At 52.0% G+C, this 14,754-nt stretch overlaps 1 protein-coding gene across 3 annotated transcripts in view; it reads right to left on the bottom strand.

The window, feature by feature from the left end:
- RIN3 (Ras and Rab interactor 3) overlaps positions 1-14,754 on the bottom strand; it is a 117,324-nt gene that overhangs the window by 98,488 nt on the left and 4,082 nt on the right. The window contains exon 1 of one of the 3 annotated variants that reach the window (XM_023538351.1): positions 10,166-11,815. The exons of 1 other annotated variant lie outside the window; for it this stretch is intronic. In XM_023538351.1, the coding sequence (XP_023394119.1) occupies positions 10,166-10,221 (56 nt within the window). In that variant the 5' untranslated portion in view covers positions 10,222-11,815. Of the gene's footprint in view, positions 1-10,165; positions 11,816-14,754 lie in introns of those variants that run through there. One more of the 3 variants, XM_011373162.2, reaches the window with a different exon arrangement.

Genomic DNA, 14,754 nt, shown 5'->3' with positions numbered 1-14,754 from the left:
AAATCCCTCCAGATGCCTGCTTATAAGAGTAAACATTAAACAATACAAACATACAATATGACATTAAAGGAATGGAAGGGTAGATCTTGTTCATGGAGTAGAAGACTTAATACTGTCCAGGTATGAACTCTATACAAACTGGTCTACAGAATCAGTTCAGTGAAAATCCCAAAGGTGTTCTGTGAAGAGGCACATGGAGGTGCAAAGGGCTAAGAATGTCCAAGATGCATGTGAAGAAGTGGGTAGGATTTGGTCTGCTGGATATTAAGTCTTGCTATAAAGCTACAGTGATTAAGATGGTGTGGTATTGGTACAGGGACAGACATGTAGGTCATTGGACTAGAATAGTCCAGAAATAGTCACTTGATTTATGTGTGGTCACAGCAGGACGTTGAGGGATAGACAGTCTTTGCAACATAATGTGCTGAGACAACTGGGTATCCACATGGGAAAAAAACAAACTTGACCCCTTTTCCACAACTTATTCAAAAATCTGCTCCAGGAAGACTCTGTCCTGATGTAAATGTGAAAAGCAAAACAAAAAGGCTTTTAGAAGAAAATAAAGAATATCTTCATAATCTGATGGAAGAGAGAGTCTTCTGTTTAAGTACACACACACACACACACACACACACACACACACACACATCCCTTAAAAGAAGACGGATAATTTATCTGCATCAAAAATTCCTCCAGACACCATTCAGAGAATGAAAGTCAAGGCCTGAGTGGGAGAAGACATTTGTAACACACATAACCAACAAAGGGCTCAGACCCAGACTATACACAGAACTTCTACACACCAATAAGGAAAAGACAAGAGAACAAATAGAAAAACGGGCAAGAGTCTTGAACTGGCCCATCACACAGAGGATATCCAAATGAACGGCAAGCGTACGAGAAGATTCTCAACTGCATGAGGAAGCAGGGAATCTGTAAGTAAAACGGCAAGAGCCCATGAGAATGGCTCTCACGACGACTGATACCACCGAGGACGGGGGAGGACACGCGGTACGTGGAGAAATCGGAACGCTCCTGCTCTGCCAGCGGGGGATGTCAGTGGGTCCAACAGTGGTGGTTCATTTCGGGAGTAAGTGGTTTCTTTCTCCTTCTTTACAGCCCGTACATTCCAAACTTTTACACGGAGTGTGTACTATTACGAAAATCAGAAAATAATGGGTGACCATGACAGGGGAAACAATAAAAATGGAAGAATAGATGTCTAGGAGCAAGTCTTCGATTTGTGTGTCTGGGTCTCTCCCTCACGGACAACATGATGGAAATTGCTGGAGCTTCCAAGATCACGGTAGCCCCCGACTGGCTGTACCTCAGCCACCCCGGACAAACCAAGGGGGAAGGACCTCCGTCCCTAGGGAGCAAACCTTTTTCCAAAGATCCCCTTACCTGTGGCCCATTTACCTTCTCTGACCTCAGTTTCCTCATCTGGAAAAAAAGGGGAAAAACCACCCTCACACCCATAGGGACAGGTAGCTGGGCGGATCAGACAGGATTGTGTGTAAGGAGAAGTGGAAACCAGACAGACGTAAATACATAAAACAAGACCAAAGGAATCAGACTGATTCCCAAAATTATTTTTCAGCTGGTAAGCCTTTCCCAATTTATGATCTAGTCTGTGGTGTCCAAAAGAACCGTGTGCCATGATGCAAATGTGTTATGTCTGCACTATCCAGTGCGGTCACCATTAGCTGCCCGTGGCCGCGGAGCGCTTGAAACATGGCTAGTGCGGCTGTTACTTCATTTTAAGTAATTCGCTTTGTGAAATAGCTACGTGCGGCTCGTGGCTAACGCACTGCGTCATCCAGTACATTACATTTTATATCGTTTCGATCTTTGTGGCGTGTGTGAATTCGTGTACTCTGTGTGGGGCTTGTTTTTAATTAGGAAGAAAGAATAAAAGAAATAAGATAAAAGGAAAACTGTAGGTGCACAGAGTCTCATCGCCATTAGCCATCACTCTGGGAAAGGAGGTTCTGCTCTGGCTCGTCTGGTCCGGTGCTCGTACGCAATTCCTCTCAGGAGCTGCCCCACGAGGCTGGCTGCAGGTCAAGGCCCTTTTCAGGTCGGGCTTTTGGCTTTTGCGGGTGGACCCCAGCCCGGTCCTCCCTGGGCTTCACTCTGCAGGGCCCCCGGAGGCCTTGCCCACTTTCCTTCCGCTGCTGCTGCCTTCTCTTCCCCAGGGATGGCCCAGGCTCAGAAACAGAAGGCTCAGAGGCCTCTGGGGAGAAGTGTCCCTTGTCCCAACTGGCCTCCCTCCCTCCAGGAGCACCCGTGACTGGGGCAGCCCACATGTCCCACTGTGACACCAGCCTCTGGCCCTGCCTGTTGCTCACTCAGTGGTTCCCCATCGTCTGGGAGAAAAGGGAAGGAGATCACAGCTCTCTCCTCCCCACCTGACGCTGCGGCTAAAGAGGGACAGGCGAGAGGGGAGAGTAGCAGCCTCGTGGTGGACGTGACTCACGCCTGCAGGGGAGGCAAGGGGCCTCTGTGCCCTCACTCCGGCCCCCCCTGCTGGATCCCTGCTCACGTTTCTCTTTTCCTTGCCCTTGGCATCTGGGGGCCTGACTTCCACTCTGAGCCTGGCCTTTCAGTGTCTGCGAAATGAGACTGAGAACAGTACAGGCCCCAGAGGGTTGTTGCGAGGAGCTTAACTGTGGCTGGATACATGGTCAACGTGGATGTTATTCATCCTGGGCATCTCCGACTGGTCAGAAGACGCTTTCCCTGGCAAGGGAGCCAAGGTCTATGCTAACCTCTTCCACAGGCTTGCTGTGTGTCCTGGGGCAAGTGTCCCTCCTTCTCTGGGCCTCAGTGCTCTCAGAACGACGCTCACACCCCACTACTTCAGAGGGTGGCTGCAAAGGTAACGCATGACAATAGCTGTGTGGGGCATGCTTTGACAAAGTGAACCCCCATTTCTAAACTGGAGCTGGGGGTCAGGCACAGAGCCGGCTCAGGGGCCACGCGAAGTGCGGTTCCTGGCAGCGGCCCTCCCCTGGGCACAGGCTGCGGACGCCAGGCTCGACTTGCACCTTGCAGGAAACTACTGCAGTGTCACACTCCTCCCACCCCTGGTGACACTGAGTCACCCTGCAACCCACCTAACAGTTGTGGTGACCACATTTCCTCCACTGGGGGATGAGCCGTCATGCGCACACACTGCTTGTCAGGGGCAGCCTCCTGGGCCCAGGCCCGCCTCACAAACCAAGGTGGGCGCCCGCCCCTGCCTGAAATCCCACGCTCGGGGCAGCGTCCCTTTTAGGTTTTTGTTCCCTGTTACCATGGATGTTTCTTGCCCCGTCAGACTCTACAGTGTACACTCGGGCCCTAGCGTGAAGGAAGCCACTGGTGCTATGTTTTCAAGAGCAAGAGGCTGGAGGACGCTGGCTCATTAACTTTGGGCGGCATCAGGAGAGAGTAAGGAGCTGTCAGGAGCAGCGTTGAGGCGTGACAGGCGTGCTCCTCCCACCCAGGTTAAAACGTCTCCCAGAGACTCCAGGCACAGGGGTTCTAGGGTGGGACTCGGCCAGCAGAAGACAAAGGAGAAACAAGGGACGGGGTGGGATGTCACCCCCTCAGTGGCACTCAGAAGGTTAGGGGAGGGTCCCAGGATGCCGGCGTACCTGGATCAGGGGAGCGGCGGGGCCCTGCAACCTTGGGGTGCAACACAGGGAGTTCTGGGCCTAAGGACAAAGGCTCTAGACTCAGATAAATTGGATTCGGGTCCTGGCTCTGTCCCTGATCGTGGGGGGCCTTCCGTGGCCTCAGGTGCGTGTCAGAAGGTTCAAATTTTTTATCACTCTGCCATGTCTGCAAATGACTCCTGAAGCACTACGATTTGGGGTAACAAATAAATGTTATCGAATAGACAAATTTGCAAATACTGAATCTGTAGATAATGACGGTCCCTTCATTAGGCTGGAACCAATCATGGCCACCTGTACATGAATCCTGGTCTCAGAGTGAGGCTCTCCATCAGACACTGGGAACTTCTGGACATTTAACCAGGACTCTCAACACCTCTTCCCGTGGAGCCCAGCTCACCAATGACCGGTTAGCTGCTGATGCTGCTTGGGCTGCCACCTTGGTTAGTTCTTATCAAAGGCAGAAGATATATTTTGGAGGGAAAGGGAAGGATGATATTTGTGGTAGATAGGGGAGCCTCTAACTACCAGCCCACAAATCTGGGGGTGTCCTGAGAGCCACTCACCTGGGCCTCCCTTCACTGCATCATGAGCAGGTCACGCAGTCATGAAGAGCCTACTGTGTGTGGGCTGCTGTGCCACATGCTGCTCCGCTCAGAGCCTGGCACACAGTGGGACTCCGTATCTCTGCTCCATGAGAACGGAGGAAGCAATGATCAAACGGGGCAAGGAGCCAGCTCAAGGTCTCTCAGCCAGGGAGGGTAGGCCTGGGACGGGGGTCCAATCAGGGTGCATCCACAGCCCCGCAGAGCCATAAGAGGCCCCGCAAACTGGCTCACGGCTAAAGGGGCGAGTGGAGTAGACGAGAGGGCGTGGAGTGGGGGGCCCTTCGCAGCATCGTGGATCATGGCCAAACACCAAGTACGTGTCAGACTGTTCAAGCTCCTTACATGGACTAGTGTAATACAATAGCTTTATGAGTTAGGAATTATCAGCGTCCCTGTTTTACAGATGAGCACACTGAGGCAGGGAGCGCAGTGTGCGCCCTTGACAGTTTGCTCCAGGGCCCACATCCCTAACCACTACGCTGTACTGCTCCACCTCCCAACGTCCACATGTCCAGAGAGCCATACGGAGACACGGTAGCCATCCTGGGGAGCCTGGGGAGATGGAGGGCGAGCGAGCAGGAGGCAACAAAGGTGGCCTCCTTGCTACTATGGCCCACACCCAACCCAGCATGTGCTTCTGTCCCCTCTGCCTCGGATGTACCCCAGCGGGCTCACTTCTCCCCGTCCCCATTGCCAAGACCCTAGTCCAGGCCACCATCACCGTCTGCCCAGACTCTTGCAGTAGCCTCCTTCCGGCCTCCCCACGTGACCCCCTCACCCCATGCCCTTCTTCACACGGCGACCTGAATGCAAGCCAGCCCCTGTGGTTCCCTACGCAAAAATCTATACCCTACACACAAACGTCTGTAGTAATCGCCCAAAACTGGAAACAACCCAAATGTGCCTCCGCAGACGAACGGATAAACAAACCGCGATGCATCGCACCACACTGAGACGCGCCACACACATGGATCCCTGTGGTGTTTAGCTAAGTGAAAGGAGCCAGATCCGCAAGGCAGCATTCGCATGGCAGAACGTAAGGACGAAGAAGGAATGAGTGATTGCCAGGGTTTGGGGCTGACTTACAAAGGGCACAGGGGGATTTTGGAGGGGGGGCGGAACTGTTCTAAACCTTGATGGTGGTGGTAGTGACACAACCGTCTCTGTTTGCCAAAATGGGTAGAACTGTACACTCGGAAGGGTGAATTTTAGTCTATGTAAATTTTAGCTTGTTGTGGGTTGAATTATGTCTCCCGAAAAGATATGTTTAAGTCTTAACCCCCAGGACCTCAGAATGTGACCTTATATGGAAATAGGGTCCTTGCAGATGTAATTAGTTAAAATGAGGTCATGCCTGAGTAGGGCGGGCCCTAATCCAATATGACGGGTGTCCTTATAAGAAGAGAAGAAACTAAGAGACAGACACACAGGGAGAAGACAGTCATGTGACAATGGAGGCAGAGACGGGGTGATGCAGCTGCAAGACAAGGAGACCTAAGGATTGATTGCCTGGGGAGGAGGCAAAGAAGGATTCCGCCCAGAGTCTCAGACGGAACACGGCCCAGCTGCCACATTGTCTTCGGACTCCCAGCCACCAGAACTGTGAGAGGATAAATGTCTGTCGTTTAAGTGTTCCAGTTTGTGCTACCTTTTTATAGTGGTCCTAGGAAACTAATACATATATCAGTTTTTAAAATGTAGGAACAAACTTGTTTCAATCTCTTGGCCTTCAGGATATAGCCTAAGAGCCGCTGCTGGTTGGTCCCCTCTCCTGCGCATCCCACCCACCCCCATCCACGCGGAGTGCAAACGTCAGGCACACCGAGCCTGCAGCAACCCCTCACCTTCCCCACACGCACACCTGACATCAAACACAGCTTGGAAAGAGAACGAAATTTCTGTCGCCTCTTTTGCTTCTCTCTCAGCCAGGTGCTTTTGTGCAGTGAAAAACCTGTACAACTGTATGCAACAGCCTTGGAGGCTTGATAGCCTGGAAGGCTTTTTGCAGGAGGTAGAGGTGAGGCATGTGTGCTTAATCCCTGAGGCAGGGAAGAGCTCAGTACCTTCCAGAGGCTGGAGGGAGGGGCAGCCAGTGAAGGCCGAAGTGCCCGTCCCTTCCATCTCTGGTACCCCAAGCATGGGAGTGGCCTAGGTATTTGCACAGAACCTTGGGAAGAGCCTGGGTCCAGCTATGAGACCTCAGGCCAGCCAGTTCCCCTCTCTTAGCCACAGACTCATCTGTGAGCAGGGGCTGGATTAGGGGGTCTACAGAGCAAAACCGATCTCTGACATCTGACGATGCTAGAGCCAGGGATGAGGCCTGCTTTGCCCTGTAGAAAGAAGACCGCTGACTGTCTTTCAAACCTCTTCAAGGGGTACTTGCTCAGCATCTCAAGAGAGCCCACCCTGCTCAATCCCTGGTCACACCATGGGCCTCTTGGACGCAGCTCCAAGGACCCCTCCATGCCCAGGTGTGATCTTGGGCTGTGGGAGGGCACCTCAGAGCAAGCTCTTACAGGCTCCAAATGAGCCTGTACTATCCCTGGAATGGGGAAGTCCAGACCCAGCCACATCAGGACAAACCTTGCCCAAGGCCAAGCAGAGAGGCAAAGTGACCACTCAAGACCTCCAGTGGGCAGTGGTCATCGCAAACCCGGCCTGGTACCCAGCAAGTGCTTGATAAAGAGGCAGTGAATGAATGAATGAATGAATGAATGAATGCAGCCAGCAGGGACACAGGCACTGTTCAGATCGAGCCCTAGCCTTTCTAGTGCCGGCGTGGTGGGAGACCTACCTAGTCTCGGAAGGAGCTGCAGAACATCAGCCCAGGGAGGGCTAGCCCAGGAGAGTTCTCCATCTAACACACAGATGGGGAAACTGAGGCTGAGAGAAGTGACATGGTGGCCACGCCCACCAATATTTAGCCCTGTTAAAGCACAGAATTTGAGAGTCAGAGCTCGAACCAGAATAACCAGTCTGAAGCTTCTAGTAAAATCTAAAACTCACAAACATCCAATATGAAAAAAATGTTTGCCATCTAGTCTTTGAAATAAGAGCCTTAGTCACTGCAAAAGTGCCTCTCTTCTCTCCTCCTCTCCCACCTCCACTAGGAAATAAACTTGCAGGTACCCCTGCAACACAGCTTTAGTATTTCTGGCATATAACCTGGTGCTATGGGACAAGAGATAAAACTTTCTGTGTTAGTTAGGATTAAGTTTGCCTAAAAGTGACAGAAAACCTACTATAACAGTGATTTAAATAAGATAGTTATGTATTTCTCTTTCATATAAAAGTCTGGATAAGTAGTACATGGCTGGGATGATGTTCCAACCTGTCTCGAACCCTTACTGTATTGTTGCTACACTCTGTATAGCTTCCATTCTTAAGTTCACGTCTGAGTCCAAAATGGCTGCTTCAACTCCAGCCATTACATCTGCAGTCCAGACAACAATAGAGAAGAAAGAGAAAGAGATGTTCGTTCTCTTTAAGGACATATCCAAGCAAATTGCACCCCTTACTTATATTTCACTGTCCTGAACTTAATCACATAGCCACATCTAGCTGCAAGGAAAATGAAAAGTGTTTAGCTAAAATTTATACCAACTAAAATTCAGGCGCCAACCATCAGGCTCTGCCTCACTCTGGAACTCAAATACTTTAGGATGGTGATAGATCTCAAGGAAATAGTCCCAAATCTTAGACCACAAAAGTGTTCAGGAGCTTTATTTAAAACAGAGGGGACTTGGAAAGAAGTTGACAGATGTCTACCACTTACTCCAATCATTAAAATGATCATAATATGATGAAGCCACCAAAGATGGTAGGTAGGTAACATATGTCCTCAGTATGGCATGTAGAGACGCATAGAGGAAATAACACCCAGTGAAAAAAGAGGAACATAAATTAACATGTACACACAGATCAAAACTGTGCATACAAAGATCGAGATTCAGTAAACATGCAGCTGGACTGGGTATAGCTTCAAAGACGTTAATATGGTTGATATTTTAAATTTCACTATTTTTGTAGGTCTGCGTGTGAACTTTTTCAGATATATATATATTTTTGGAAGATCAACAGTGCACACACGCAAACACACACACATCCCTGACATATACAGGTAACAGCCCCCAACTGGTCTCACAGCCCAAACAGCTAACATCCTCTTATGTAACCATGGCAACAACTCTGTGAGGCAGGGATTGTGTCTTCACTTGGCAGAGGAGGAGGAGAAAGGTCAACTAGCAGATACAGGTGCAGTGACTTGCCCAGGATTGCCCAGCTCTGAGTGGGAGAGCAGACTTGTGGTCTTCACCACCATGAGAAAACCCAAACTCTTCCACCTGCGGCCAGGTGGGCCTCAACACCTTTCTAGACCCACCACACACAGAACCTTCTTCCCTGTCCCCAAACCAGGCCCTTCTGGGCTCCCACACACAATTTGTTATTCCCTACTTCCCCGCATTGTGCTTTTCTCCTATCTGAGATATCTTTCTCTGCATATGCCTGATTTCAGCTATTAAAATCCTACTCATCCTTCAAGACCCAATTCAGATGCCACCTCTGCCAGGGGGTCCTTCCTGCTCACCACGGCCCAGTGTAATGGAGCCTCAGCATATGTTTATATAGTGCTCTGTACTTTAATTATGTGCATATTTCTCTTATTTCCTCTAGTAAACCGTAAACTCCTACACGTCCAAAATATGTTTGGTAAATGGATGGACGGGTGGGTGGGTGAGGATGCATGAGAAAGACATTCACTGAGAAAAGAATCAATGAATGTGTTTTAGATGGATGCTCTGTCAAAAATGTCAAGAGCGGAAAGAGGCAAGCATAATAAATGCTGTCATCGGTTGCCATCGGTAGAGAGCTAAGTCCTCAGTTTGAATTGCAGTATCCCTAGAGAAATCTGCAGTATCGACCTCTGACACTGATTGAGATTAAGGAAGCTGGGGACATGGAGGTCGGGGAAAGAGGTCCCCAGGGAATTCCTCCTTGACAGCTTGCTCTGTTAACCAGGGATCACCAAACTGCATTTCAGATGCAAAGTCCTGCATTTCTTTTGTTTCTGCAAGTGGGTGAAGAAGCATGCTTCCGGACCCGGACCCGGGGAACAGTGGAGTCCTGGGACAATCTGCGCAGGAGGGAAGGGTTCTCTGCGACCACGTGGTCCCCTCTCCCTCTGCTGAGCTGTCCCTCTCCTCCCACTCTCCTCTTTCCGTCTTCAGAAAACAGGCTCTTTGTTCGGCCCTGACACCTCGTATGGAATGTCAGTCATGGAGTGAGGCTGGTGTTTGGCATTTGAAGTCCCATCTCTTAACTAGAGAATAAAAAGTTCTTGGCTTTGATAAAGATCCCAGAGACAGCGACAAAATGGGGGCCACCTTTGTGGAAGGAAACGTCCCATAGGAGAGCCCAGTAGGGCAGCCTGTCACCAACCGGCTCATAGGCCTCACCCTGGCCTCCTTAGCTCCCCTGGGCTCCAGGTTGTGGGTGGAGCCAGCTTCTGGGGAAGCTGTCACTGTGCCCAGGCTGGGGCTGAGACTGCAGGGGGCCTTGCCCTCAGCCTGGCGCAGTTACCCCATAGGATGTGGCCTGAGTGTGTGCTGCAGCGGTGTGTACAGCCAGTGACAGGTCTTGACCACAACCGCTCCCCAGGCCTTCTCTTCTGAAAGGGAACCGACATTTCAAAGCAAGCGGATTCATGCTTTCAGACATGTACAGACCGGGGCAGGGACCTCCCTAGGAGCTGCTGGCAAGATGGAGGCGAGAGGCTTTGCCGTCACTTTCGAAGTTCTTGACCACCAGAGCTGTTTCAGGCCCTGGGGCAGCCTCCTCCCAGCGCCTCACCCCACCCCCACCCCCGCAACCCCACCGCCCCCTGGAGAGATGTACCTGAGGCTGCACACAGGGTTTTCCGGCAGGCAGGGAAAGCCAGAGGCAATGGCCATGACTGCGGTTTCCAGATTCTTCTATCGAAGATCTAAGGCTGACAGCCACACAGGTGTGGAGTCAGTAAGGCCCTCCCCGCCAACCTGTGGGCACCCAGGCTGAGGGAAGGGGCTGGTTTCACAGTATAACAGTGTGTGTGCGTGTGTGTGTGTGTGTGTGTGTGTGTGTGCGCACAGTGGGAGGAGGCACACGGTGTCCTCAGCTGCCCCCGCCTGCACAGGGACACAGGGATGGGCTGGTCTTCTGGGGGCATCACTGGGTGTGCTGTGGGGAGGCCCCACCCACCTGGCAGGGAGCTCCTTCCTTCAGCTTGGTGCCTGTGTGGCCCTCCCTTGCAGGGCCTTCCCTTGGTACCCGTTCCCCCTGCCCCGACGGCAGCAGCCTTCACAGGCAGGATCCACACCACGTGAGGCTGTCCGAGATCCCAACAGCTCCCTCACCAAATGGCCAGAGGAGGCTCCCCTTCATGGACCAAGCACACCCAGAGAGGCTGTTCTCCCGTAACCTTCCCAGCTCACCATCCAGCCTGCCAGGTAGTTCTGCCAGGAAGCCAGGGGCCTAAAACGACTCCCTAAAACGACACTTTTTTTTCAAAACTAGTTTTTCAAAAATAAACCCGCAACAGTGAAAACACAGTTCCCTCCAGGCACTTAGTCAGGGCAATGACCCAGAAGTCTCCTTTCTGGGTCTTTGTTTCTTATGAAAGTACACCTGTATGTCCTAGACTGTTCCACAGGCTGCCCTTCCAGGCTTCAGGAGGACGAGCGCTGCCTCATCTCTGAATGGCGCTTCAACCCCCTGGAGTCAACTGTTGCTTTAGGATACCAGCTTCTGCTGCCTGCTGGCCAGGAACTCGGGGAATCACTGAATGTCAGACCAAACAGGGACCTTACAGATCACTGAGTTCATTTCGATGGGGAAACTGAGGCCCAGAGAGGAAGAAACTTGCTTCCTAGACTATAATCCCAAATCACCAGAGGGGACCTTAAAGATATCCTCCAGTCCCACTGATGCCCTACAGCAAGTACGTCCCCAAGCATCTTCCAGATCGGCACAGGACGGTACAATTAGGCCGACTCTAATTGCCAGGCAGATGGCAGGGACAGGGCGGTGCAGGGACGTGGGGACAAAACCGGATAAATCCCACTTAAGGACTGGAGCACTGTTCCTCAGATTCTCCTTCGGTAACCTTTTATTTTGCCAAAAAGACATTAAAAACTAACCACCTCCATCAACTTACCCAATCATTTCCTAAAAGAAAAGAGGCTTCATACGGCAATCAGACCTAATCTCAGCAAGAAGGACAGCTCTGCACAGAAAAGATTGTTCGTCAGCCTTGGCTGATATGCACGCCACGCCCACCACACACACACACACACACACACACACACACACACACACACACACACACACACCAACGACAACAACACCATTACTTTCCTAGGTTCTCAGTGGACCACAGACCGGCATTTGGGACCCACTGACCCAGCCAGGGTTCTCCCAGAACCTGCACATCCAGCTAAATCCATTCTTTCAGCCAAGAATGCAGTATGCGTTTGTGAGCTGGCTTCACCTTCTCCCAGCCTCTGTCCCAGAGAAGCGAGGGGAGCTCAGCCGGGGAGGATACAATGAAGGCAGTGGGGCTATGTTGGGTCCCTACTCAATTTCCTGGGTGGCTGGCCACCCTCCATGCTCCAGACTGAGGGAGGGCTGCGGTGGCCCCGGGGGGATTGCCACCTGCTGCAGAAGGGGAGCCGGGTTCCTTGCCGTCCAGGCCTGGGCAACTCCTCTGGGGCCCCACCTTGCAAATAGTTCCAGAAGTTCACAAGAGAGACACAAGAGAGAAGGCTGTGAGGTGGTTTTTAAAATCCCATTTAGTTTATCAGCATCCTCAAGCATTTATTGAGTACCAACTGTGTGCAGGACAGAAAGATATGAAGCTAAAAGATCTGATCGCTTTTATTTGGAAGTTTATCATCTAAACGAAGCATGATGTTAAAGGGTTTTTCGCTTCTCTAAAATTGCTAGGCAAATAAATAGTTCATGCAAAAGTTTTCTGAGGATTCATAAAGGAGAAATATCTGTGAACTGGTGTGGATGGAAGGCTTCCTGGAGGAGGTGGCAGCATCATGGGCAAAGGTGGGGAGGCTGTGGCAGTTCTGCATGTCAGGGACGGAAAAAGTGAAGCTGTGCACTGGCTTCATGCAGGACTGGAGTGGGGCATGGAGGGCAGGGAGTTCTTGAGGGGTCTTTTAAATATGAGATCATGGCACCTAAGGGTGATTAGGGGACCATGGGGGGGATGTTCATCTTTCCTCGCCTGGCCCGAGGTACCTCAATAGCAGCTGGAGCAGCTGCGTTCTGTGATTTTTCACACCACCAGTGGGGCTTATTTAGGGTTGGGGTTGGGGGATGGAGAAGAGATCGATAATTTAGAAAAGTCATTAAAGTTGCGGTTTTCATCTTTAGCTCCACTATTAAAGAAAACACCCATGTTTTGGACACCGCTAGGTCGTAAGATAAATTGCAGTTTCAGGGTAATAGCCGCATCACATGAAAGTTCTAGAGCTGGCTGTCAGAGCAGCACCGTGAGCTGACTTGCCAAGAACAAGATGGCTCCTGGCCCCTCACTCCCTTCTAGAGGTAACTCCGTAATGGAGGGCCGATAGGGGGGCAATGAGAAGTTTGGGTTCTTTTTCAGTCACTTCCCCCATATCGGGGCTCTTTTAGGCACAAAGATGCCCCCAAGCCCCTGGAGTAGGCCCCGTGGGTTCCCCCTTCTTATTCTTGCCATTTTCCATCAGTCTTTCCCAGGCCAACGCTCGCCTTCCTCATTCCCTCAAACCCCGTTATCTGATAATGGGGTGCAGACTCCCCCTCTCTCCCTCCAAATCCCACTCCACACTCTCTCACCTCCAAGCCTTTGCTCCGGTGCTTCTCTCCCCTGAGCCTGTCCCCTCCTCCTCAGTTCTGCCCACCCAGTTCTGCTCAATTGTCACTGCCTGGATGACAGGAGCTGAGGGGACCGAGGAGATGAGTCTCACTCAAGGGGGAATCACTTAGTGACAGTGGAATCTGCGAGGGGCGGGTAGGATGGCGTCTGTGGTTGTCTGCCACGTGCGCTTTCCTGTCCTTTGCGCTGACATCATGGCTGGGAGGTACCACGGGCCCGCTCAGGTCTCTGTCTGCAAAATGGAGCTCCGGGGAGGCTCGCCCTTCAAAAGTCACATTTGTTCCTGGCTGGCTTCTGTGTTTGATTTCTCGATCTCCTGGATTAAAATGCTGGTGTCCCTGTAACATTTTAAGCTTGCAACACTTGCTGCCTCAGAAAAGATCACTAAACGGGGCTCCAGGCCCAGGATAGGGCTTATCAGTGGTGGGGGAGATGGGAAGGAGGGCCGCGGGGACAAGCGTGCAGAGACTCCCACATCCCAAGTAGGCTTTGTGCCCCCACGCCCTGTACTCCTTCCTGCTTCCCAGGGAGTACACTGGGGCTTCTCAAGGCCCAGGAATACAGGCATGAGCTGTTGAGGTAAAGCCCCATTGCCCATGGGCCAGAATCTCTTAAGGTCTGGAAGGGGGTGGTCCCCCAGCTGAGTGCCAACCAGAACCACCTAGGAGCATTAGCCCCTGAAAGCAAGGAGGCCCAGGCCAGTGGGCAGAGCTGGAGCTGGCAGCTGGGACTCTGCATTCATCACTGGTTCCTGCTCTGGGTGGGCCCCACCTCGGAAGAACCCTCTGTCTTAGACATTGGAGTTGTTGAGTGGGTCACCTCAAGGCGTTCAGTGGGACCCTTGCATTAGGTCAGGCGTGAGACAGAAAGCCAGGGCTCTCCCACACCCCGGGGCCTTGCCCACGCGGCCCCTTGCACGGCCCAGGCTTAGGGGCCCTGAGTTCTAGACCCAGCTCCACCTCCAGCTCCCAAGACCTCAGCTGAGGCACTTCGTCTTTGAGGGTCTCCATCTCCTTGTCATTAAATTAGGGGATTGAATTAGGTCTGTGATGACGACATTTTTTCCAAAAGTGGAATCTTTTTTCAAATGGCATCTTAAGCAGACCCTCAGTTTATCCAACATATGAAAGCGTGGGCTCTGAGCACTCAGGGACCCTCCACGGAGTTCGGCATCCGGCCCCTTACCTGTCACGGCTTCACCAGAGTCATCCTCAACGCCGCCCCCACCCCCCTCACCTCCAATCCACCAGCATCTCCTGCGGCTCCAGCTTCTCACATCTCTACCTCCCCTCGGTTCCGGCCACCAGCCCTCTCCCCCCCGGCCACGGCAGGAACCTGCCTGCGGGCTTCCCCGCTTCTGCTTCTGTTTCCCCTCCTGTCTGGCCTCAGTACAGCCCCAAACCAAGTCAGGTCGCCCTCCTGTGCGCACCCCACCCATGGCCCCTGGCTCCCTCAGAGCAGTTCCCAAAGCCTTCCCCAACCCAACCAGCCTTCTCCTGTCCTCATCTCCCACACGCCACTCCAACCTCGCTGGCCTCGCAGTTCCCGACAGGTCAACCACATCCCTTTCTGCATCTTC

The sequence above is a fragment of the Pteropus vampyrus genome, unplaced genomic scaffold (assembly GCF_000151845.1).
Source record: "Pteropus vampyrus isolate Shadow unplaced genomic scaffold, Pvam_2.0 Scaffold219, whole genome shotgun sequence".
NCBI lineage: Eukaryota > Metazoa > Chordata > Mammalia > Chiroptera > Pteropodidae > Pteropus > Pteropus vampyrus.
This window is presented reverse-complemented; position numbering and strand designations above follow the sequence as displayed.